At 38.8% G+C, this 27,385-nt stretch overlaps 1 protein-coding gene and 1 pseudogene across 1 annotated transcript in view; both read left to right on the top strand.

The window, feature by feature from the left end:
* The window catches only part of Pkhd1 (PKHD1 ciliary IPT domain containing fibrocystin/polyductin), a gene marked incomplete at its 5' end in the record, with an annotated part of 436,563 nt that extends 419,994 nt beyond the window's left edge, over window positions 1–16,569 (top strand). Inside the window, 3 exons of the mRNA XM_055605696.1 lie at window positions 2,480–2,638; window positions 4,534–4,656; window positions 15,492–16,569. Of these exons, the coding sequence (XP_055461671.1) occupies window positions 2,480–2,638; window positions 4,534–4,656; window positions 15,492–15,901 (692 nt within the window). The remainder of the gene's footprint in view (window positions 1–2,479; window positions 2,639–4,533; window positions 4,657–15,491) is intronic.
* Window positions 16,570–21,525: 4,956 nt separating this feature from the next.
* On the top strand, window positions 21,526–22,119 carry LOC129675693 (dnaJ homolog subfamily A member 1-like; annotated as a pseudogene).
* Window positions 22,120–27,385: the final 5,266 nt, after the last annotated feature.

The raw sequence follows: 27,385 nt of genomic DNA, 5'->3' as shown, positions 1-27,385 counted from the left end.
GGTGAGTGATTCCATAATCAAGGCATCCAACATCTAACTATGGCTTCCAAACAAATTGTAAGGTTCACCCAAGGAAACCACAGCACAGAAATACGTGATGTATCTTTGAGTAGAGAAAATAGCAACTCTGTTTCTTATGAGAGATTTGTTTTGAATTAGCTACTTGAAAAAAGGCCAGCTGTAAGCCATGATCACCAGCAAATAATCATTCTGAATTTTTATTTTTAATATTTAGAATAATTGATAATGGTAAAAAACGTAAAGCATACTATGTGATAAATTCTGATGAATGTCCTCTCATGTAACTATCTTCATAATTAACATATCCTTCTGAGTCTGTAGGCAAGTTTTTTTTTAATTTAAGTTTATTTTATTAATTACACTTTATTCTTTTTGTACCCCCCATAAGCCCCTCCCTCCTCCCCTCCCGATCCCACCCTTCCTCCCATTTCTGCATGCATGCCCCTCCCCAAGTCCACTGATAGGGGAGGTCTTCCTCTCCTTCTTTCTGATCTTAGACTATCAGTTCTCATCAGAAGTGGCTGCATTGTCATCTTCTGTGGCCTGGTAAGGCTGCTCCCCCCTTAGGGGAAGGTGATCAAAGAGCAGACCAATCAGATTATGTCAGAGGCAGTCCCTCTTCCCATTACTATGTAAGCCACTTGGACACTGAACTGCCATGGGCTACATCTGTGCAGGGGTTCTAGGTTATCTCCATGCATGGTACTTGGTTAGAGTATGAGTCTCTGGGAAGATCCCTGTGTTCAATTTTTCTGGTTCTGTTGCTCTCCTTGTGGGGTTCCTGTCCTCTCCAGATCTTACTTTTTCCCACTCCATGCACTCTGCCCAACAGTTGGCCATAAGTCTCAGCATCTGCTTTGATAGTCTGCAGGGCAGAGCCTTTCAGAGGCCTTTTATTTTTAAATGTTATTTTCAAATCTATTTGTCGTTAAAGGGGCCATTTCTGGGTCTTACGACTTAGAATATATGTGAAGATTCTTGTAAGTAGCAAACAATCAAAATACAGATAATTTTCATTACTCCAGAGGGTTCCGTCCTGCTAGTGTAAACATCTCAGCCTTTTTCTCACTGGCAAACACCGATGTGTTCTCTGTCTCCATAGTTTGGTCCTTTCTAGAATATTCTATAAATGGATTCATACAGAGTCCATCCACCATGAGCTTCCTTCAGTACATCACATTTTATTTTAATTTCAGTTATTAGAGGTTACTTATCATCCGCTCTTTACCCATTTCTTAATCATTTTCTCTTTTTGGCTGAGTAGGCAGGCGGTCAGTTCAATAGATCAACCATTTACTCTCCTTTTGAAGGACATTTGAGTATATTCTGAGTTTGGGCAGTTATGGCCAAAACTACCAGAAACATTTGCATCTATATTTTTTAAATGTTCCTAAACAAATTCTTTTGTGCCTTTTCCAATACATAGCAGTGGGTTCAGAACCAAAACTTTTAATCTACTGAAAATATATGGTATCAGATGATTCTTAGAGATGCTCTCTCTCTCAGTGAGAAACCCCCATTTTGCACCCCTCCTCCTCAGCCCAAGCAGCAGTATTTACAGGTACTCCCCAGTTCTCCTGATAGCAATGCGCTTAACTTTGGGAAGTCTGTTGGCACTGTATTGGCAGACAATACAACCCTGGTGTGATGAACACTTTAAGTAAACCCCATTTAAGTTTAACTAAACTTTAATTTGTAAATTTGTATATTTGTTTGGTTAATGCCCCAACACCAGGTAGGAGAAACAGAAGGTTAGTGGGGAGGGAGGGTGTTGAGATCTTAAACTACTTCCTAATGATTAGGAGAGTTGAGTTCCTTGGGCAAGTCCAATCTCAGGTCTTGTCAGGATATCTCCAGTTTCTTCTTCCTGTCTCTTTTCTTTCAACCGCTAGGCAAACTAGCAACAGCGGAAGCAGCAGCAGGAACACGAACCAGCAGGAGAAACAGCCAGGCTGCCTCTTTTGGGGTTCTGGTATTTTTTTTATAACCCCTTTAGATTCTCTAGAATTAAGCTTTCTTCAGCTGGCAGATCACACCCCTCACAGAGCACTTATAAGGCAAATAGTCTGCTGCTGTGGACAATCTGAAGCAGTCCCTTATCCCACACCTGGGATTAAACAAAAACATGTTAACATACTGGGTTTTTAAAGACAACAAAATGTTCACTACAGTAGACCACAGAGTCAATGAAGTTAGAACTTTGCAGTGACAGAGAAAGTAGGTCTGAGCATCAAATGAAGGGCTCAGGAAGATTTCTCATTATTATGGACAGAAGTGAAAAGGAAAAATTATAACTTTTTATTGTCATCTTGCATTTCTTCCAGAACACAAAAAATATTGAATTTACTACTGACTCATTTGTTTAAAAACTACAAGGAAATACTTTTTACATGCCTGCTGTGGGCTAGATCTTGATATCTTAATGTATCCTTGGGGACTGTTTTTCCTTCCCAAACAGGTACCAATTTGACAGCTCGATCCAAAACCTTTGCTGTCCTGCCTGCTGTCAGCAAGGAGAGATCAACCATCACCTTAGCCTTGTCCCTGTGCTCAGTGGTGTCCTGGCTGGCTCTCAGCTGTCTCGTTTGCTGCTGGTTTAAGAAAAGCAAAAACAGAAGTAGGTGGTTTGGAGGAGGGTGTTGATGAAATGTCTGAAGTAATTATGTGTAATAAATATATTCATGACTTTCATGTCTTCAAAGAGAAATTTTATGACCTTTTGTGATTTATACAACCGTATGGAACCTACCATTTCAATTAAAATGATAAAGGGAAGGATTACCTAATCCTTAATAATAGCAGCTACAATAAGTGATCACATTTATTACATACTCACTGTTGAAGAGGTTCTAAGTACCTTAGATAAATAAGTTTATTAATTCCTTAAACAACTTAATGGCAGCGGTAGTGGCTATTATTCCTACAGTGTGGGTGTCGCAGGTGAGGCCCTGTAAGGCTTGGTAACCCGTGCTGTCACACGCAGCAGTGCAGATTGGCTCCACAGCCTGGTCTTTGCTGGCATCCCTGGCAGAGGCATGGTAATGGGCTAGGTCAGGAATGCAGGTCACTAACACTATGGTACCAGAGCATACAGGAAGCTCTGTGTTTGAGTCCAAGCACCTCACAATACTGGGCATAATGTGTCCTGTCTATAATCCCAGTACTCACACTCCAGAGGTAGAGACAGGATGATCAGGTGTTCAAGTGACACAGCCTTAAGGCTCTGTCTTAGGAACATGACTGTGAGATTCAAAGGAAGGAAAACACAGAGGCAAACTCTTGGAAGGAGAAGAGCAAGTGCCAGTGGTTTTCCTTAGCAGGGAGAAGTTACAAATAGCCATGTACTGTTTTGATCATTTTCCCCAGAAGCAGAATTGTCATGTAGGCAAAATCATGCACTCTGAGGGACAGTCTCTAATGGAACTTCTTATTTTATCCTCTGGTTTAGCAGATGTATCGTTGAAAAATCTTTTATTTACATCCAAGCCTCACACCACGGACCTTTGAATGTCTTGAACGGCTCTTCATGATGGGATGAGCCAGGATGAAACTACCACCTTAAATAATAATTATCTAAAAAGTAGCACAATAAGTAAAGGCAAAAGGATAAGATTCAAATACAGGAACCACAGTGGGTGTGGCCTGGTCTGACCACTAGGACATTCACTGTGTTTGGACTTTCAAGGGCTATTTGAGAGGATACCAAATTGGTGAACAGAATTTCTGAACAGAATTCAGCCTGGAGACCTTGTCTCTCTCCCCATGGTGGGGATCAGGATTGGATAATCTATTAGTAAAATCTTTATCTTTCTAAAAAGAGTATAGTCTCAGAGGGGTTCTGAACTGCATTGCCTGTAATGTGCTGAATTGAATTTCTGTTTTGTTTAGTGTCTAAACACAAAGTTCTATCTATGTTCTACTTGTATATATCTACAGTCTGTATGTACAGCTGTATATGAGTATTTCTGTATGCATGGGTTTACATGTTTATATGTGTGTGTTTATGTTTGTGTCGGTGTTTTGTGATGTATGTGTATGCTCATATATGTGTATATTTATACAGAAATTTTCTAATTAGTGTCCATCCTAAATATACAAAATATTAGTTCAATGTATAGTGAATACAAAATAATTGGATATTTTGCTTTTTCCCAAATCAAGTATGTGTGTATTTTCAATTTATAATCCATCTCAACTTAAAACAATTATGTCTCAAGCATTCCAAAGCAATATGTGGCTGCTAATGTATCAGACAATACCATTTTATATCATAAAGTTAGTGATCACTGTGTTTTATATCATCATTCCTTAAGCTCTGGACACATCATACATATTCTGTTAAATACATATCACAATCATTATTGAAAAAGACATGAATGAGAGAAACACCTTCACATTTAGGTCCTCATTGTAAATTTTTAAGAAAGTGGTTTTGTTTGTTTGTTTGTTTGTTTGTTTTTTGAGTCTGACAAAACAAAAGGAAAAATGACAGTTCTTTTTGCATCCATACAGAAATAAAACCAGAAGACATATCTGAGTCCCAGGCTAAGGATCAAAAGAATAAAACCCATATCTCTTCCAAACACCGAGGACTACAAGGAAAGACAGCAAAAGAAGATGGTGCGATGGGAGAAGGTAAGCAGGAAGCAGGGAAGGCCACTCAACAATGGCATGGCGACTGCTCCTTTCCTGATGTTACATTGTGAAGTGGTTTAGTTTACAGCCTTTTCTTTGGTTTTTCCTTACTTTTTCTTAATTAAATAATACCCCAGTGCAGGAAGACACAGATCCATCTGATTTACTCAGCTAGTAGCCAGTTATTTGAACTGACGTTTATATATCTTTTCTTAGAAAAAGATTATTGGTTTCACATTTGAGTTTGTTTAACAGAGAAAGGGGAAAGGCAGAGTGTGGGCATATAATCTTTCCCTTAGCTGTTGCAAAGCTGCCAATTTGGCAGCCCTGTTGAATTTGGAAAAGCACAGGGTGTAGTTGCCAAATGCCCACTGTGCAAATTAGATTTAGTGTAGAACCCTCAAGAAGTGAGTCAGTATTGCTCAACCCTGCTTTGTTGTTTCCTAGTACTGTTTGCAGCATGTATCATGTGCTGGGCTGTGGTATGTGCTTTACTTGTTCCACAGTTAAGTTACCATTAGAATTGATGTGAAGCAGAGAAAACTGAGTCTTTGCCTCAAACAAAAGTCTGCCTTTTAGCCTACTTAAGGGTGCACAATAGGAATAAAATGACCAGAGCACATGGACTTGCCAAGTATGGAGGCTGTGTATTCAAAAAAGCATGCACATAATTTCCGTGACTCTGAAACGTTTCAAAACATATGTTCTAAATAGAAAAACAATTCCAGTTTTCATAAGAGTCAAATAACATATTTTATAATAGGAAAGGAGTAGTGGTTTTAGTGGTTCTGAGTTCATGTTTAAGTAAAATCTGTCAGTCTAAAAAGTATATTTGAATGAGATTTTCAGTTGTGTGTGCATGCAGGTGAGTGCATGTGTGTGTCCCAGTGTGTGTGTCCATGTGTATTCTTACATTTACACATAGCAGCTTGTCTGAATGTGCCCTTATTTCCCATAGAAGAAATACAAGTTTTTTTTTTTTTTTTTAAATTAGCTAGGAATAGAGCACAGTTGCTCAAACTATACTAAACAACAATAAAATGAAGGTGATACTACTACTAATAATGATGATGATGATTACGATGAAAGTAGGAATGAAGTGGGGCTATGATAGTATGAAGATTGGAGAGACAGAACAGGACACAAAAATTCTTTGCAGATGTCACATCAAGCTATTTGGATCTCGGGTGCCTCTCCACCTCTTAAATAGGAAAGCTTCTTGTACTCTCTTGAACACAGATTCAGGGTTTGTTTGAAATTGCCTTCTGACTCTCGCAGCTCATCCTCAGCTACATCCTCAGCAAATGGCTAGGGCAATGCTGTGCTCGCATCTAACCTAATATGGTTATCTACACGGCTCATAGTCTCCTTGCTAAAATTAATGTTATTAAATGTTCCACAATGGCTGGGTTTTATGGGGTAGTTTATTAATAAATTATCAGGAATGAGACAAGAAATAGGGCTTCTGGGGATCAGTTTAGACTGGAGAGATGGAAACATCAAAGAGGCCATTTTATTAGGACATCCAAGTTAAAAATAGATGTGTTAGCTGAGCCCTCCCTGAGGATCATGCTAGCTTTATTTCCTTATATTCCGAGCTTTGTCTCAATTTTAAAAACATCATTTCCAAAACCGCCTAATTATTAAAAGATTTAAGTAAGTTTGATTTACTCCACTGTTTACATATTTCAGTTTTCCTCTGTGTTCTCAAACTTTCGGCATTTACTAATAAAGTAGTTGGCTTTCTTGCTCACCAATCCCTTCCTGTCCTATGGAATCCCTCAATGCTGAAGACTATTTAGATGATGGGCTGAGTCTTACTCCCAAATTTAGATACTGAACTCATTATGTCTTGGATGCAAGAGTGGAAGAAAGGAGTGAAGTGGGAAGAATAGAGCCCTTAGAATGCACCACTGCCAAAAGTTTAGACAATGCTGACGCCATCTTTTCAGTTCATATATAAGGCTTCTCTTCTACTCAGATTTAACAAATCTTCCTTGTAAGATGTTAGAGTAGGAGGATGGGACATTTGTGGGTGTGGAACCATGGAGCTGTACAGACTGAGTTTCGTTCTGAATGTCCCTTTTGACAGAAATTCTGTCTTCAAGTTTATAACTAACATCCCCATGCCTTTCAGTTTCTAGCTTAATAAAACTGTCATGATAACACTTCTCACAGTTAGGGCTGTTACACAAGTTGTGTATCAATTATGACAATATCAGCAAAGATCACAGGTCAAATCATAGCATATAATGAAATAACCATGTGTTATGTATTTTTGGGTTTTCTTCTTACTCTACAACATTCACTCAGTTTGGGATAGCCTAACCCCTTATTACTTTGCTCAAATACTCTTTCAATTGAAACACTTAGCTATTCCACATTTATTCTTCATACAGCTTTTCCTAGTCTTTCTGTAAGGGATTGGGTCCCCTGGAATCTGTATATGACACATCCAGACACCAAATTCTCAGCAAAAAGAATATTTATTACCCTGGTGGTACAAGCTGGAACAGGAAGGTGGGGTGGGGTGGGGTGGGGGTGGGTTGTCTCTGGATCAGGCAAAGGCAGACAGCCATCAGTAGTTATTTTTGTTGTTGCTTTTAGAAGTGGGATTTTAAGAAGAAAGGGGGAAGTCTGTGTGAGGATAAATTTGTAAGACCTGACTTGGACTGTTTAGCCAGTGTAGTCAAATAATGAGTTCGGATTGTTGGACCTTGGTGTTTTGTCTCAAGAATGAGCCAGTGACCAAATAAGGTAAATACAACTTAGGGGATAGCTCTTGGAATGTAGCCTAACAGTTTAGCAAGGGCAAGGGAATGGAAAGGGTCAAGACCTGTGTGTAATGCTTGGGCCTGCTAAAGAGGTCTTCATTTCCATATTTAAATTAAAAGGGGATGTTTTTCTTATTAAATTAAGAAACACTGAATATGTGCCTCCAAAGTAGGAGATATGGCATTGACAAACTCTGTGTGTGTGATTGCTTCTTTCCCAAGTACAGTAGTTCTCTGCCACAGCAATTTTGCCCCCTTGATATGGAGACAAACATGGTCTTGCAGAGAATGGTCCCAGTTGCAAAATTAAAAAGCAGTATGTCCTCCTCTCCTTCCTTCTTATCTTAGTCTATCAGATCTCATCAGGAGTGGCTGCATTGTCATCTTCTGTGGCCTGGTAAGGCTGCTCCCCCCTCAGGGGGAGGTGATCAAAGAGCAGGCCAATCAGATTATGTCAGAGGCAGTCCCTCTTTCCATTACTATGGAACCCACTTGGACACTAAACTGCCATGGGCTACATCTGTGGACTTAGGGAGGGGCATGCATGAAGAAGGGGAGGGAGGGTTGGATTGGGAGGGAAGAAAGGAGGGGTTTATGGGGGGATACAAAGTGAATAAAGTATAATGGCATCAGAAGAAGGAGAAAAGAGGGAACAAGTCAGGAGCCTGACACAGAGGACCTCTGAAAAGCTCTGCCCTGCAGACTATCAATGTAGATGCTGAAACTTATGGACAACTTTTGGGCAGAGTGCAGGGAATCTTGGAAAGAAGTGGGAAACAGTAAGATCTGGAGAGGACAGGATCTCCACAAGGAGATCAAAAAATCTGAGCACAGGGCTCTTTCCTGAGACTGATATTCCAACCAAGGACCATGCATGGAGATAACCTAAGACCCCTGCACAGATGTAGCCCATGGCAGTTCAGTATCCAAGTGGGTTCCATTGTAATAGGAACAGGGACTGTCTCTGACATGAACTGATTGGCCTGCCCTTTAATTACCTCCCCCTGAGGGGGAAGCAGCATTACCAGGCCACAGAAGAAGGCAAGGCAGCCACTCATGATGAGACCTAATTGACTAGGATCAGAAGGAAGGAAAAGAAGACCTCCCCTATCAGTGGACTTGGGGAGGGGCATGCATGCAGAGGGTGGAGGAAAGGAGGGATTGGGACAGGAGGAGGGAGAGAACCACAGGGGGGATACAAAGTGAATAAAGTGTAATTAATAAAGAAAAAATATAAAGATATAAAAAATAAAAAAAATTTCAAAAAAAAAGAATAAAAATGTCTCAATACATAAAAAAAGGCAGTATGTCTTAGTCATTCCCCCACTAATAGAATTCTAAGGCCAGTCAATGACATATGCTTTAAATGACATTTGCAATGTGTGGAGAAACTTTCTGACCAGGACTTGGTAAAGCCAGATCACTGTTGACAGTGTGTGGAGATGAAGGGTACTGAAGATAACATGATGCCTGGTATCAAGCCCACAACAGAAATTATTTGGTTCAAAATGGCAAGAGTATCAAGAGTTAGAAACCCCACAAGAAGGTCTTCCTAGTCTTTACTACAGGTGGGTGAGAACCCAGTAGAATGAATTAGTGAACTTTAGTCTTCCTCTCTTCATAATATTAAATATTAATTTACTGCATTATAAAAGTCCCTTTGTGCAGTTTCAGTGAGTTATGTGCTTCTCTGTCTCACATCAAATTTCAACATTTTGGTGACTTAATTTCAGGGACAGTTAGAGAATGGTGTTTTTCAATGGAGTGTAAAGAAACCACAAGAAACAAATATGTAATTAAAGAATGTAGATATGGAACTGGGTGCTAAAAAGAAAAAGAACATTATTTTTGAATGATGCATTTAGCCCTTCTAGGTCCTGAATCATATTATACTGTATCAAATCTCATTTGTGAGTGGCTTGGTTGTCCATTGTGCAGAAATCATGGTTCATATAAATGGCAGAGAAGAAGTTTTGAATGGCCATCAAATGCAGACCTGTATTATGTTTTTCTTTCTTTCTATCTTTTTTTTTTGTTCCCTTAACTGGTCATAACACCTATGCCTCCCATGCTAGACACCTCAAAGTTCTGTTTTTTTTTCCCCTAGTTCAGTTTTTTCATTTCCCTCTTTTTTGTTTGCTGATTTTTATTCAATCAGCCTCTTTTTTTCTGATTGATTGGCTTGCTTCATTTCACAATATTTTCAATACAACCACATTTACTTCTCTGTGGCATTTGTCTTCCATCCTTTTCCTTTTCATATTTTTTCTTTTTTTAATTTTTCTTTTTTAATTTTAATTATATTTTTTATTAATTAGAGTTTATTCACTTATTCATTTATTACTGGAGTTTATTAAGCTGTAGCCCCTTCCCTCATTCCCTCCCAATCCCACCTGCCTTCCCTTATCTCTTCCCTGCCCCTCTCCAAGTCTACTGATAGGGGAGGTCCTCTCCCCCTTCCATCTGACCCTAGCCCTTTCTTTACCTTCAGTGACAGTATTTCTTGTATACCACATAGGCCCCTTTCAAAATGCTCTCAGATGTATTCACATATCTAGATTCTCCCATTTCTCCCAACTCAAGATGAAAAACTTTTCAGATTTATTTATGTAAGGGTAGATAACGCTCCCCTCTTGTCTACTTAATGTAAGACTTATATTTGTGTCTATCTTATCATTTGATATAAATTCATATCTTCTCTAAGCATAACCTCTTTTACCATAGTAATCATTATATTTAAAACCACTGGGAAAGACCCGAGAAATGTTTCTCCAAGTCCCCAAGAAAGGGCAAGTATACTTGGAAACCACTAATAACATCTCTATATCACATTAGAAAGGGAAGTAAATATTTCCTGTTTTAAAAACATAATTAAAATGTAGCACTTGTTTTTTTTAAATAACTTCAAAATAAGCACTAAATTGACAAGTTCTATTGCTACACAATATTGTATTAAAAATAAAACATTAGATTTTCTACTCAAATTAGGACAAAAATAATTTAGTCATATCCTCTTACAACACGTTATTGACATTATGAAATATAGGCAGATGCAAATTAAAATAAAAAGACAACACTGAAGACAATTTGTAGATGGTATTAGCATTTAAAGCTGACCCCTTTTCTTCTAAAGTTACCCTGGCTTAGGGTTTTTTGTTTGTTTGTTTGTTTGTTTACAGCAACACAAAATGAACTAGTACAGTAAGCTCGGAGGATATAGTTAGGTAGCATGATGAAAGTGGCTTAAATATGTGGTTAGCTTTGAAAGATATTACTGAAAGATACTGTGAACCTATTAAAAAGTATATATTTGCCAAACAATTTCAAGAAGCACTTGAATAGAGTATGGCATGGTGATGCATTTATAAATAGATTTCATAATTACAAACACCTTTAACTTAATTTAGTGTCATTTTAATCACCTTATGCAATGTGACATTGACATTGTTGTCTCTAACACATGGGCAAGGTTCCCAGCCTTTCTAACAAGTAATGGATTTGGTTCTTTCTCCTGACTTCAGCTTCAGACAGCACGAGTCTCATATAAAACAACTGTATTGTGAATTTAAGTGGTTCAACAATGAGCATCATATACAGAACCAGGTTAAGAAAAAATATGATCCTAGTCTATCAGGTCTCATCAGATGGAAGGGGAGGAGGAGCCCCCTATCAATGGACTCCTGGAGAGGCATGGGTGAAAAAGAGGGATGGAGGAATTGGGAGGGGACTGCAGTTGGGATACAAAGGGAATAAATTGTAATTAATAAATTTTAAAAATAAAAAGAAAAATATGAACACTTCAGATGAGAGTTGGGAGCCAGAAGACACTCCTTAAGTTTCTTTTTTTTTATGTTTATTTTTTAAATGTTTTATTTTATTACAATTTATTCACATCATATCCCAACTGTAGCCCCCTCCCTCATCCCTTCCTAATTCTGCCCTCCCTCCTTCTTCTCCTCCCATGCACATTCCCCAGTCCACTTATAGGCGAGGTCCTCCTCCCCTTCATCTGACCCTAGTCTATCAGGCCTCATCAGGACTGGCTGCATTGTCTTCCTCTATGGCCTGGTAAGGCTGTTCCCTCCTTAGGGTGAAGTGATCAGAGAGCCAGCCACTGATTTCATATTAGAGACAGCCCTTGTTTCCATTACTGGGGAACCCACTTGGAGACTGAGCTGCCATGGACTATATCTGAGCAGGGGTTCTAGGTTATCTCCGTGCATGTTCCTTGGTTGGAGTATCAGTCTCAGAGAATACCCCTACGCCCAGATTTTTTTGGTTCTGTTCCTTTCCTTGTGGAGCTCCAGTCCCCTCCAGCTCTTTTTATCTCCCCCTTCTTTCATAAGATTTCCTGCACTCTGCTCAAAGTTTGGCTATGTGTCTCAGCATCTGCTTTAATACCCTGACGGGTAGAGTCTTTCAGAGACCCTCTGTGTTAGGCTCCTGTCCTGTTCCCTGTTTTCTCCGTCTTCTGAGTTCTATCCTATTTGCCTTTCTGAATGAGGATTTAGCCTCTTACCCCAGGTCTTCCTTCTTGCTTAACTTCTTTAGGTGTACAGATTTCAGTACGTTTATCCCATGTTATATGTCTAATACCCACTTATAAGTGAATATATACCGTGTGTGTCATTCTGCTCCTGGGATACCTCATTCAGGATGATCTTTTCTAGTTCCCACCATTTGCCTGCACATTTCATGATTTCCTTGTTTTTAATTGATGAATAGTATTCCATTGTGTGAATGTGCCACAATTTCAGTATCCATTCCTCCATTGAAAGACATCTGGTTGTTTCCAAGTTCTGGCTATTATGAATAAAGCTGTTACAAACATGGTTGAGCAAGAAACACTTAAAGAAATGCTCAACATCCTTAGTTATCAGGGAAGTGCAAATCAAAATCAAAACAACCCTGAGATTTCACCTTATACCCCATCAGAATGGCTAATATAAAAAACTCAAGTAACAATACATGCTGGAGAGGATGTGGTGAAAGGGGAACCCTCCTCCATTGCTGGTGGGAATGTAAATTTTACAACCACTTTGGAATTCATACTGTCCTTTCTCAGATAATTAGGAATAGTGCTTCTTCAAGATCCAGCTATACCGCTCCTAGGCATATATCCAAAATATTCTCAAGTACACAACATGTACCCCATTTTTAAATTCGATTACATGTTAATTTTCATACTTTTAAAAAAAGACAGACAGGAAAGGGGGGGTGGGAAGAAAGGAAGGAAGGAAGGAATTAATCATGCAAACAAGAAAGAAAGAAAGGAGGAAGGAAGGGAAGGAGGGAATACAGGAAAGAAGGAAGGAAGGAATCAAGCAAGAAAGAAAGACAGAAAGGAGGAAGGGAGGGAGGAAGGGAGGGGAAGAAGGAAAACTTCTAGTGAAGGATACTCAGAGCAAACCATACAAGTGAGAGGCATACCATGTGCTTGCTGTTTGAGAATGTTCTGAAAGTCAAAGAGACTAAGAGAGAGTGAGAAGTTACAGCTAACTATGTATGCAGGCAGAAGGTCCTCAGCATAATGAGTCCTTATTTTAGTAGCACAGGGCAATGTCTTGCCCGTGTTTTAGCTTGTTCTTCCTGAAGTGTCATCACACCTGATGACCAATTGTAAGGAGCATGGTTGGGTAATCTGAAGTCATGTTCCCATTTTGGCAGAGACCCATCAACCAGGATGAAATGGCAAAGAGGCATGTTGTTTCATATGTTTTCATACTCACTCTCCTCCCTTCCCTAAAATCCAAACATTCAGCTGAATGCCTTAGGATACATATCTGCTATAAATTCATTTTTTATCTAATTTGTCTGAGATCTAAGCTTCCTGTGGAGGTCTAAGATCAAAGGAGCTGATTCCTTCTGATGTCGGCAGTGACACATAATGTGTGCTGACTTAGTTCTGTCTATAAGCTCACAGTGGGAGGTGGCCAGCCTCCCTGGGCACCTTTACACTGTGAACTTTCATTTCAGCTGGGGAGTCTGTCAGGTATGTTGCTGATTGGAGCCACCATGTAAATAATTCATGGGAGATTTTTTTTAAATGTTTGGGGGTCTGCAAAAGGAAGCTGGGCTTGCATTAGTCTTTTATGAATAGATACAAACTTGAAAAACAAGAGGGCAGAGAGATTTCCAAGGAAGGTCTCTCAAAACCAGACTAAGAACATCTTCAATGGGTTTAGAAAAAGTGACTTGTAGTGTTTGATTCCTCAGGTATGTCGTGGTGTTGGTTTTATGAAGGGATTAAAATTGAAAGCCCGTTTTTCTTTGAAAGTCTGCCTCTATAGGACCATTTATTATTTTTGTTCCTTGGTTGTTTGCTGATGCTGACAAACCATCTTTCCCTCCTGGGAAGAACAGTAGTTACAGAGGTGATACCAAGTCCGGTACAGGTAATGTGAGAGGCATGGAGACTGCACAAAGTTGATGACAGGAAAAACTTCCTCCCTTGAAGGCATTCAAACACCTATGAGGAAGAAAGGGCCCCCACAGCAGTGAAAGTGACCAATGAAAGGCACTGGCATAGGCCAAGTGACATACCCCAGTTAGTGTGCATTGAGATATAAATCAATGTAGCTGAGCTGTCCAGAATTACTTCTGGGAGGAATTGCACACCCTGTAGGAAAATTAGCACAACCCAGAAGTTCCTGGTTCTCAGGAAGAGAATCATGCCATGGTTAGGTGACTCTGACAGATAAATGGCAGGCAACAAGAGTCTGGAAAAGGATGGATGGAGGAGCTATGACTAGCATCGTGCTTCTCAGATACTAATCCATACACTGTGGCAACAATACAAGCAATATGGTTTCCTCTCATTTTCCCACTGTAAATAAAAAGCATCCTTCATATATTCATAGGTGTGATTGCCTTCACACATCTTCACATCATTTTGTCAATCCACTGTTAGAATGAATTGATGTTGAAACTGGTACTTCGTGCCATGTTTCTCCTGATAGAGTAGAGATGTGCTGGCTGTCTTCTAACAACAGTGATAGAAAGGCAGCTCTCAGCAAATTGTAACTGTATAACGTACCCGTTAGTAAAACGTTATCTGTAGTGTGTACTGAAGAATAAAGAGGGTAATTGGAGGGGAAATGCAAGGAAAATGGGCATAATAAGTGAAGATGCTGGTGTTACTATCTACTTCCCAGGAATTTAGACAGATATCTCATTTTTGTCAACAATGAGGCCCATGAAAGTTGTTCTCTCATATGCATGACATTGTCCCATGCATTTGAGAACAGTATAAAATTATGTAGCTAGAGCCAAGAGATGCTGAGCAGCAGGAGGACAATCACTCAGCCAGCTAGGGAGAGGACAGTGAAAGCACACCAAGACTTATTTCTTGTTTAATAATAAGACTCTTATTCTTGTTTCTTAATTCCCTGTGGTTGTTCTAATCTTTACACAGTATTGGGGTGGTCTCAGTTTCACAGACTCTGTAGATCCAAATACTTGAATTCTTCCGTAAGGCCTGTTCCTGCTTTATTTGTGGTCTTAGAAAGTTACTTAATTTGTGTGTTAGCTCCGTTATAGCACACACAGAGATAATAATGCTCCATGCATTAGTTGTTTTAAGGACAAAAATTACATGTGGAATTAGTGTGGAACATGTGTTGACTTTTATAATTGTACTATGTGTTAATTTAGATTATTAAAGCAAATCTGGGAGTAAATCACTAGTTTTCTTTTTTTGATTCAGCTTCCTTAATACACATGTTAGTTGGTTTGATATTTAGTCTTGGCTGTCATATGGATTTTAAATTTGGCCCAAATTTATGATTAAGCACAATTGTTAATTTAGTAACACCATATCAGTGTTTTTCCTTTGAGAATTATAGAATCACATTTTAAAATATGGCTAATATTAATTATAAATTGAGTGGAAAATATAGTATTTTTAAAAGAAATAATGCTAAATTTATGTGGAAATTGGTGAATAGATGTCATGCAATATTTTGTTGTTTGACTCTGCTGTCCTGATAGCCAAATATATAACTCATGTAATCAAACTGATTGAAAACTAAGTTCATTCCTTCCTTACGTTTCTTTTTATAGATGTGAGAATGAAGGTCATTCAGGGAAGACATGACCAGTTTTCCCAACACTCAATGGACGGAGTGTCTAAAAGGAAAGTTAGCCACCGTACTGCCCCAGAGGAAGGAGCTACACCTGCCCAGAGCAGTCCCAGAATCACCTGTGTTCCTGGATCTCCTGCTCAGCAGCTGAGGCCACAGGAGCCTGGGAACTGGAAGGAGGCCCAACAGCGGTTGCTCAGATACCAGCTGTCAGGCCGCGATCAGCTGCTCCTGTTATGCCCAGACCTCAGGCAAGGGAGGCAGGAGGGTCAGGAGCCTAGCCAGCTGAACAAAGGGAGTGGCTGCATGGGGCTGTCTCAAGAGGACGGCCCTTGTGTTCCCACTGAGACCTTCTGCCTCCAAACAGCTCCACCAGAGACTATCCAATAACAGCTGTGGGCATGGAGCACTGTGGGTATTTATATGAAAAGGGAAAAGTGTTCAAAATTATTTGTACATGGAAAATGTGGGAGGAGAAGTCTGATATGTTTGGACAACTGAGAGAAAAATGTAGACTCTTTCTCAAACTTTTAGATTTAATGTAGAATACAGTCAGGTATATGCTTGTAGACTAAGGCTGTGGCTGAGCATGTCTCTTGTACCTATCAGTGATCCTACCCAATTCCCCAATTCGAGCTTATAATAGGCTTTCAAGCACTGCCTGATAATTTCCTGCATTCAGACTTGTTGCTGTGCAGCCAACATAACACCTGTGCTATACTAAATTTTGCCAGTAGGAACTGAGATTAAGCTTCTGTTACAGTGAACACACCCAGTGCTTCGGTCTTGTCTTCTGAAAGACCCGTGACAGGCTTAGTTAGCTGAAGTTGTAACTGCAGTGCTATAGAAACTCTCAGGAGAAATCTTACACCAAAACTTACCCCCAACCAGAGTCAACTTCATGAATCTCACTCATAGATTTTATTTCATGGTTTAAATTCAGTCACTATTGGGAGCTTTCTGTATTACAAATATTATTATTTGTACCTCATGAATGTTTATGGTTACATGGGCTTTGTTGGGATTTCAGTTAAAAATAAAGATGTGGATATACTAAATGTAGGCAAAGTTTGTTATGTACTATAGTTACACTTTACAATATTTCTCTTATAATTTGGACCATACTTACAACTAAGAGAAATCTCTCCTTGAAGACTAAACATAAACCAATGGTAAAGGGGATTAATAGCTCACTTATTTATCAGAGAACTGATTTTGGTTTCCAGCAAACCCAAGTATAATGGCTGCCCAAAAGAATAGAAAAGGCATGCTAGGTGTGGTCTCTTGAAATTCTAGACCTATAAGATAGGATAAACATTCAGAAATCTATACACCTAAAGAAGATAAACAAGAAAGAGGACCAGGGGTAAGATAATCAATCCTCACTTAGAAAGACAAATGGGATGGACATTGGATGTAGGAGAAAAGTAACAGGACAGGAGCCTACCGCAGAGGGCCTCTGAAAGACTCTACCTAGCAGTGTACCAAAGCAGATACTAAGACTCAAAACCAAACCTTCAGCAGAGTACAGGTAATCATATGAAAAAAGGGGGAATTAATATGACCTGGAGAGGACAGGAGCTCCACAAGGACCGAATATATCTGGGCACAGGGGCCTTTTATGAGACTGTTTCTCCAACCAAGAATCATGTATATAACCTAGAACCCCTGCTCGGATGTAGCCCATGGTAGCTCAGTATCCAAGTGGGTACCCTAGTAAGGGGAACAGGGACTATTTCTGACATGGACTCAATGGCTGGCTCTTTGACCCCCATCCCTCAAGGGAGGAGCAACCCTGCTAGGCCACAGAGGAAGACATTTCAGCCAGTCCGGAAGATACTTGATAAACCAGGGTCAGATGAAAGGGGAAGGAGGTCCTCTGCTATCAGTGGACTTGGAAAGGGGCAGGGAGGAGGTCAGGGAGGGAGGGTGATATTGGGAGGGAATGAGGGAGCAGGTACAGCTGGGATAGAAAGTTAATAAACTGTGACTAATATTTAAAAAAAAAAGAAAAAGGTAAAAAAAGAAATTCTGTTAAAGGAGACAAAGCAAAGGGTGCTTTAAGAAAGAAAGTGCAGTATACTCACTCATATAAACATACAACATAGAATAAACCCACTAAAATCTGTACATCTAAACAAACTAAGCAAAAGAGAGGACCCTAACTAAAATGTTCAATCCCCACCCTGAAAGGATGAACATCAGAAGAAAAAGAAAATAGGAAACAACCTTGGAACCTGCTACAGAGGGCCTCTGAAAGCCAGAAGAAAACAGGAAACAACCTTGGAACCTGCCACAGAGGGCCTCTGAAAGCCTCTGCAGTATAGACTGTCAAAGCAGATGCTGAGCCTGATGGACAACTGATGGGCAGAGTGAATGGTATTTTATGTAAGAAGTGGGAAATAGTAAGAGCTGGAGGGGATGGGAACTCCACAAGCAGAGCAACAGAACAAGATAATTTGAACACGGGGAACTTCCCAGAGACCCATACTCCAACCAAGGACTATTCATGGAGATAACCTAGAACTCCTGCACAGATGTAGCCCATGGCAGTTCAGTGTCCAAGTGGGTTACATAGTAATGGAAAGAGGGACTGCCTCTGACATAATCTGATTGGCCTGCTCTTTGATCACCTCCCCCTGAGGGGGGAGCAGCCTTACCAGGCCACGGTAGAGGACAATGCAGCCACTTTTGATGAGAACTGATAGACTAAGATCAGAAAGGAGAGGAGAACCTCCCCTATCAGTGGACTTGGGGAGGGGCATGCATGCAGAAAGGGGAGGGAGGGTAGGATGGGGAGGGGAGGAGGGAGGGGTTTAAGGGGGGATACAAAATGAATAAAGTGTAATTAATAAAATAAAATTAAAAAAAGTAATAAAAAAAAGCTTTACCTACCCACCAGATTTGGAAATCTGAAGACAGAAGTGAGAAAAAGCAGGAACAACGTTAATTACTTGTCAGTTACTTATGGCTTGTCATTAAAAGATTTTCCAACAAAAAAAAAAAAAAAAAAGAAAGAAAGAAAGTGCAGGCTACTTTAACTTCATATATTTGCACAGCATTCATCTCTATTCAAACTAAAGACTTCTTTAAGTGAACTGACTTGTCACTGTATTCTAGTTCCCAGAGAGCCTATGGCATGACACTGTGAAGCAAAGATAATGGAAGTAAGGAGAATCTCCACAGAGATGCTTTCAGATTATCCCAGAGTAAAAACCTAGACTTTTGCAGAGCTCTATTCCATATACCTACTGATAACTGTCAGTCAGTTACTTAATAGTCACTATGAAGTCAGTGAAAAGCTAAACCCTGCTCCAACTCATTATTTTCCCCTCATTCAATGGACACCATATCAGAAATTTACACAACCATGACACTTTGTTATATGCCAGCCTTCTCATTCACCTACTAAGATTCTAATTTGTACCCATTTCCCCAATCTATCTCCTCATCCACATCTCCTGTGGTTCAGGATGGTTTTTGTGTGAGCAAAGTTTTGAGCTGGTTCTCTTTTTTACTGCTTAAAAAGAAAAGTACACAACAAGGACGTTTGTTTAACCATGTTTCTAACAGCTTTATTCATAATAGCCAGAATAGAATCTGGAAACAACCCAGATGTCCCTCAATTGAGGAATGAATCTAGAAATTGTGGGACATTTACACAAAGGAATACTACTCAGCAATTAAAAAACAAATAAATCATGAAACTTACAGGCAAATGGTGGGAACTCTAAAAGATCATCCTGAGTGAGGTATCCCAGAAGCAGAAAGATACACGTGATATATACTCACTTATAAGTGGATATTAGACATATAATATAGGATAATCATACTAACATGTATTCACCTAAATAAGCTAAGCAAGAAGGAGATGTTCTTCTTGTAAGATGTTCAATGCTCAGGGTATTAAAGAAGATGTTGAGACTCATAGACAATCTTTGGGCAGAATGCAGGGAATCTTATGAAAGAATGGGGAGATAGAAAGACCTGGGGGGAACAAGAGCTCCACAAAGAGAGCAACAGAACAAAAAAAATCTGAGCCTAGGGGTCTTTTCTGAGACTGACACTCCAACCAAGGACCATGCATGGAGATAACCTAGAACCCCTGCTCAGATGTAGCCCATGGAAGCTCAGCGTCCAAGTGGGTACACTAGTAAGGGAACCTGGGGCTGTCTCTGAGATGAACTCAGTGACTGGCTCTTTGATCACTTCTTGCTGAGGGGTTAGGCTGCCTTACCAGGCCACAGAGGAAGACAATGCAGCCAGTTCTGATAAGACCTGATAGCTTCGGGTCAGAGGGAAGGGGAGGAGGACCTCCCCTATCAGTGGACTTGGAAGGGCATGGGAGAAGATGAGGGAGGTAGGGTGGGATTGGCAGGGAATGCGGGATGGGGCTACACCTGGGATACAAAGTAAATAAACTGTAAGTAATATAAAAAATAAAATAAAATAATGTATCAATGAAAATAAAGTTAAAAAAAGAAAGGGATTGTTAAGTATGGTAAATATTAGGAACGTGAAAAGAAGCTAAGTTCATTCATGACTTAGAATAAGCCTGTTAAACAGCTCACTGTAAGCCAGCCCTAAACTTCACCACTGATGAAGGCAAATATTTCTCAGCTACTTCTATTAACCAAATAAGGGACAGGATAAACATCTTTTACCTGTGTTATTTCAAAGAACCTATTTATGTTCCTCATTTCTAATGCTCTATTTATAACATGCCCTTCCTCCCAAGAGATTAGTTTACTAAAGCTCTGAGGATTTAAAAAATATTTGAGAATAGATTTTAAGAGATGCTCATCACAAAAGGCTGATAAACATGTGAGGTGATACCAATGTCGTTTAGCTTTACTGAGTTTTTTTTCACAATGGACGCATCTTTCAAAACGTTTTGTACACAGTAAATACATGCTATTGTTAATTTGTCAAATGTATGCATACATAAATATTTTTGCACGGTAAAATGGAATTAGAAGCCAGTATCGTTTGTCTCATTTTTTAATGCTTTTTATGAAGGTTCAGCCTTCAACAAATGTCATTCCTAGAGAAAAGACTGAGCCAGTTGAATCAAGATAGTTACCATAGAATTCTTGCTCATTTTACTACCAATAGAGCTGCTGAAAACAAAGATGCCTTTAGCTCTCTCAAGCTTTCTCTGTTCCAAAGATTGCTCAATTGAATGACTCCTACCACTCTAGCAGTGGAATTACAAATGTACAGAATTGCTGTATTTTTAAAATGAACACAAAGTATATTCATAAACAAAAATATATGTCTTCCCCTCCCTCTTCTTTTCTGTTTTTCTTTTAGGATAGGAGTTTGTTAACTTTGTTTAATTGTTAGAGAAAAACTACTATATGGGGAGAAATTGGAGATTTTAGAAAGAGGCCATAATTGAAGCTGCTACGTCATTGGGAATAAAATAAACTTTTGTGGGGGTGGGGGAATAGGAATTGATGCTATTACTCAATCTATAATCCCAAATGTATGAAACCTGTAGAGTTGTCAAGACTCTTGGCAAGCATTCAAAATTTTATATTTACCTGAAATTAAAAAAAAAGAATTGTACATTACATTTCATTTTTCACGCCATACTCATTGTTTAAAAACTAGACTATGTGTCATCTTATGTCTTTTTTTAACCAGTTAAATACAGAATTTTAATTTCATAGTTTAACATACAACACATAACTAGCATGTCAGTCTAATGTACACAGCTATTATCAGTTACACAAGATATGGCCTAACATATGCTAGGGAACTTTTAATGTAATTTTTACAATATTAAACTTTCATCTTGCACCTTGAAGTCATTATACATACAGGGCAAAGTCAGAGCTTTTATATTTGTGTTTATTCTTCATTTAACTTTTAAAACACTACTATAGTTGAATATTAAAACAAAAACAATAGCCAAGTAGTGAGCGTATTATGATCACAGTCCTTCCCACATTCACTACTGCATATAGAATATCAGAGAGTGACTAGCGCACTAAGAGGTCTGACACTGAATGCCACCTCTGGAGTGCCAGGGTCATGGAGAACGCATAAGCCCTAAGGACAGATGTAAAAGCTGCAATGGAAGAAAGATAGTTCGAAAGAAGAAGATTTTAGAAGTTCATATTGCTAAAGGCATGAAAGATGGTGAAGGAGACCAAGAACCGGGACTGGAACCAGGAGACATTATCATTGTGTTAGACCAGAAGGACCATGCTGTTTTTACCCGACGAGGAGACCTTTTCATGTGTATGGAGATATAGCTGGTTGAAGCATTGTGTGGCTTCCAAAAGCCAATATCCACTCTTGACAACCGAACCATAGTCATCAGCTCTGATCCAGGTCAGATTGTCAAGCATGGAGATATAAAATGTGTGCTAAATGAAGGTTTGCCAATATACCTTCGGCCATATGAAAAAGGACGTCTAATCATTGAGTTTAAGGTAAGCTTCCCTGAAAACGGCTTTCTCTCTCCTGATAAACTCTCTTTGCTGGAAAAACTCCTTCCTGAAAGGAAGGAAGTAGAAGAGACTGATGAAATGGATCAGGTAGAACTGGCGGACTTTGATCCAAATCAGGAAAGACGGCGTCATCTTATGTCTTATTAAGACTCCTTCTTGAGAGTCTTAGTCTGGAGAGCTGATAACACAAGTCATGTATTTCAGTGTTACAGCATGTGATATTGGTTTAGAGTTAAGCCCCATGGCTTTAGATAAGGAAAATCACACAATGTGTGCTAACCTAAGACAAAGAGTCAAGATATCTGCCAGGCCTATCTACATAGTCTGGGTATATCTTGGATCCACTCTTGATGTAAAGGGGTACTTGCCCCCCTCTGATTTCTTCATATGGGTGAATGCATTTTTTTTTCCTGTCTGAATTTTATTGGGAGAAGCGTACTACACATTGTATAATTTGATTTTTCAGTATATTGGTGTTACATAAATTGAAGAGTTCTCTATATTGGACATTCTATTGTACAGGAAGGGTGAGTCGCTGGATTTGGACTTTGGAATTTCCCTTTGACAAGAACTGTCTAATCTTTTTTCTAAAGAACAGACAGCAGAGTGAGTGCTCACACATTTTCTAAGGTCAAATTGACTCTGTTTTCGTGATACAGCTACTAACTTGAAATAAAGGACAGAGTGATAATGATAAAAAAATTTTGAGACTCAGATAAGAGGTGACATAGAAACCATCAGTCCTTTGAATTTTAAAAGTTTCTAAACTATTAAAGAATTTCTCTCACACAAAAGACCATTATGCTAGACAGAATCTATCTACTCTTTATTTTAATTGCTCAGAGTGAAGAGATTCTCAATTGATTTTTTTAACTTATTATTTAAACCTTTCCAGGTAAAAAATGTGAAACAACCAAATCTTTGTTTGCTACAACTTATGGCTCACTTAAAATTTATTCCATTGCTTTTAAAGCTGCATTACAGAAACCTTCTTTCTAAATATGTCTGTAACTGGTCACAGTGTCGTAATGGAGATTAAAATAAATTCTTTTCCATTCAATTCTAATCCCTTCTGCTTATTGCATTTCTAGAATTGACATTGAAACAATTTTAAATTTGGGCAGTAAATGATGGAATATATGCTCAAATTTTAAATGACAGAATCAATTTACTGTCATGGAATACATAGTTTTAAAGAAATTTAGTTGAGTTATAAAGTTATAATGTGCACTGCTCTTATAAGCTCATATTGTTTGAAATCTTGATTCCCAGTTGGTGAACCTGCTTTGGAAGGATTAGGGAGTGTGCCCTTGTTGGATGATGCCTGTCATTGAGGATGGGCATTGATGTTTCAAAAGACTTGTGACATTCCTGCGTCTTCTCTTTCTGCCTCTTGCTTGTGGATCAAGATCTGAGCTCTCTTCTGTTCCTGCCTCAGTACCTTCACTCTGCCATCATAAACTCTCACACTCTGAAACTGTAACCACAATTAAATTGTTTCTTTAATAAGTTACCTTATTGTAACTTATGGGTTTTTTTTTCATAAAAGAAAAGTAACTAAGACAGAAGTTAAAGTTGGTAGCAAGAGTAGCATATTGCTGTAAAGAATATTTTTTTGGAAAAATATGGAGGACCTTGGGACTTTGGACTAGAAAAGTAGTTAAATACTGTAAGTGAAATTTAAGGAATGTTTCTAGTAGATGCTGGAAGACAGTTGTGATGAGATCAGTGTGGACTATAGAGTGCAAGAGGTTTCAGAATTAAGGAAAGCCTTTTACAATAACTGGACTAGAGGCCAGTATTGGGATATTTTGGTTGAAAATGTGTTTTATTGGTTTAGGAGATTTCAAGGCTGCCTAGTACTGATTCAGCATGTAGTTATAAGTGACCACTCTTATGCAGTTCTGCAATGAAAAATAGCAAGTTGAGCAAAAAGAAATGCAAAATGGGCAGAGTGAAGAGAAAATGAGATTGGGAGAGGCCCGATCCCCAGCGAAACAGGGGCTTCTTCAGGGCAATACTAACCCGGGCCAACTTCAAACCCATAAGTAAGAGCCTTAACAAATTTTCTGTTCTTAAACAACAACAACAACAACAAATCCAGGTGTTGTGGTGCATGCCATTAATTCCAACAGTCGAAAGGTAGAAGAAAGCAGATCTTTGCGTTTGAGGCCAGCCTGGTTCTCAAGCAAATTCCAGGACAGCCACTGCTACAAAAAGAAACCCTGCCTTTGGTTTGTTTGCTTTGTTTTTAAGCATCAACATACTAAAATAATAATAATAATAATAATAATAATAATAATAATAATAATAATAATTCAAGGGGCTCAGGCTCTATCCCAAGTTGGCAACCAAACTTGTAGATGTTATCCACTTGCTTCTGGCCTTAGATTTATGAAAAATACATGCTTAAAGGACTTGTAGAATCATTCCTTAAGGTTAATGAGCTCAGATAAGCCATGTATGTAGCAGAGGAGTTCTTGTGTGAAGGCACTGAGAAGCCATTGTATAAAGTTGTGAAAATGAAGCTGTAATAGCTTTGGAGACTCAAAGGAATTGTAGATGTGCCAGAGATATGGGTTATCTGCCAAGGAGAGTTTCAAATGGGGAGTAGAGCTGGCCCAAGAGAGAAAAATGTGTTGTAGGCAGCAAAGCTAGAAGGGATGATCTAAGTAAGCCTTTTGACATCAGACATCAGACAGTTTCAGGCTTTGGATTTTCTCCTGCTGGGTTTCAATCCTGCTTTAGTCCAGTATTTTTCTCTCCATGCCTCTACTCCTACCTTTGGAAATTTATTGGCAATGCATATGCTTTGCCACTTGTATTTTGGAAATATGCAATTTCATTTCTTATTCTTCCAGGGTGTATGTAATTAAAAGACTGCCTAGAAGAAACTTTATACTTTTAAGCATAAATATGGAAGGGCTGTGGAGACTTTTGAAGTTGGAGTCAATCAATGCCTTTTACGCTATGATATGCGTTAGTTTATCATGACTGGGAGTGGAATATGGTGTTTTGAATGACAGCAGTCCCAAATGCTCATGTGTCTGAAGACTCAGTCCCCAGTTGATGGAACTGCTTGGGGAGGATTAAGAAATGTCACCTTGTTAGAGAATTGTGTCACTGGGCATAAGCTTGGGGCTTCAGCAGACTCCCGCCATACCCCGTGTGTGCTCTCCATGCTGCCTGTTTGTGGATTAAGGTGTGGGCTCTCAGCTGTTTCTGCCATCATGCTTTCTCTCTGCCACCATGTATGCTAACTTTCTGAAACCGCATGACCAATTGAATGCTTTTGATATAAGCTACCTTAGTCATACTGTTTCTTTTTTCAACAGCGACAGAAAAGTAGCTAATATGATGTGCTTCTCAATAATGAGTAGGGAAAAGAATCATTTCTTTATTTGAGCCAAAATCCATGTATTTGTTCAGTCCGCAGTACAGTACTGAGAAAAAGATACACAAGTCATTAAGGCTATTAATAAAGGCTACCAGACTGTCAAATTTTGTGAACCAAATGTTTATAATTGCTTTAGATTTGTACATTGAAGTCCTAGTTTCTGCTATCATGGTGTTTGTAAGTAAGGCAAGAGAGAGTCCTGAGAAGCCATTGTAAAGCTGTGAACGTGAAGCCCAGATTGTTTGGTTAAGTGATAGGGTTAGGCACTCCATGATGAGACTAAGACCCTCATGAAGAGAAGCAGAGATGTGAGAACTTTCTTTCTTTTCCTAGCCCCCTTATTTGACTCCTCAACTCCATGCGAAGATCTCTGCTGAGTGAGGTCATGAGTAAAAGCTGACAGTCCTCAAACTAGAAAGGGGAGTCTCAACAGTGACTGAATTTTAGTTTTTCACTTCTTGGTCTTGAAAGTACCTGCCTCCAAACCTGTGAGAAATGATTATTGCTTAAGCCACTTGGCGTATGGTATTTTCTTATGGCAATTTGAATTGAGTAAGACACCTGATTAAATTTTTTAAATGTATATATTATAATTTAAAGGTTTTAAAACTTGAAATAACATCATATTGTTCCAAATGAATCACATTAATAAGGTTTCACCCTCCTGCTACAACCTAGTCTCACTCATGTAATTTCTTACTAGACAGATTGTCAAATGTTTCAACCAATTTTTACTGTTTTAGAAATAATTTTAATATTGTAATCTTATTTCATGACCAACTATGTTAAAAAAATTTGGTGTATCTTTATGCCTACCTTGCTTCTATGATCAGAGATAACTATTATGCCATGGCTTACCCTGTTGTGAGCCATCACTTTTGCCGCTCCTGAGTATACTGAATTTTATCTAGTGTGCTCTTCCAAGAAAGAAAAAGACATCTGCATTCTGAGTCTTAAAAGAATGCTTTCATTCGTAAAACCCATATGGTGAAGCAAAAAAAGTTTCACTCTTAACCTCATTTAATTATTTTGATAACCCTATATATATTAAATTATCTCTGTTATTTATAGTCATTTGCATACTCTACAATAATAATTACAAAGAGAGGCTGGTAATATTGTAATAAGGGAAGAAGCCTTATAGAAACAGAAAACTCAAGCGAGAACTACAAGATGAAGTAGAATTTAAATAGCCCTAAGGTATTTCATATAGAGGGACATATATACCTGACTACAATAGTTCTTTATCCTCAAGTCATAGATTCTTCTACAATAAATTATTGCTTTTATATAAAAGAAAAGGCTGAGTGAACAACTAATAACTACTTTCAGCATATGAAATTATGATCTGTTATGGTAGAAGTGATGTCAACTTTACTGGAACAAATGAGAGATAATTCTCTTTGAAAAGATTAGAAATTAGGGGGAAATGGATAGCTTAGAGTTTTCAGTGAAAATTATGAATTTTTCAGAATCTGACTCAATAGAGGTTTTAATTTTTACAGCATTTATTTATTATGTATCTGAGAGTGTGTGTGCAGGTATGCCATCATGATCAGAGAACAGTGTGTTTCAAGAGTTGGCTTTCTCCTTCCGGCATATGGGTCCTAGGGTTGAACTCAGGTTGTCAAGATTGACAGCAAGCACCTGTGCTAACTGAATCATGTCAGTGGTCCTCTGTTGATATTATTCTGCTTTAGTAATGTATTCTTTTTAATGATCTGTACAGGTTTGTGTCTGCGTATGGCTATGGACACATGAACGAAGATATGCGCCCTGGGAGGCCTGATCTAATTCTGGAGCTGGAGTTACATATTATCAACTTGACATGGGTGCCGGAAACTGAACTCAGGTCCCCTAGTAGAATACATGCTCTTAGCTGCTGAGCTGTTGTCCAGTTGTTTTTCAGATTCTGAAAGCATGGCTAAATGCTTTATTTCTCTAGTCTAACTTAAACACTGGAAGGTACTGGAGTAAATAACCTAACTCTTCTCGTTTGTTTGTTTGTTTGTTTGT

Source organism: Psammomys obesus, unplaced genomic scaffold (genome assembly GCF_907164565.1).
Source record: "Psammomys obesus unplaced genomic scaffold, mPsaObe1.curated_primary_1811, whole genome shotgun sequence".
Classification (NCBI taxonomy): Eukaryota; Metazoa; Chordata; class Mammalia; order Rodentia; family Muridae; genus Psammomys; species Psammomys obesus.
The sequence above is the reverse complement of the archived record's forward strand: the minus strand, read 5'-3'. Positions and strand labels throughout refer to the sequence as shown.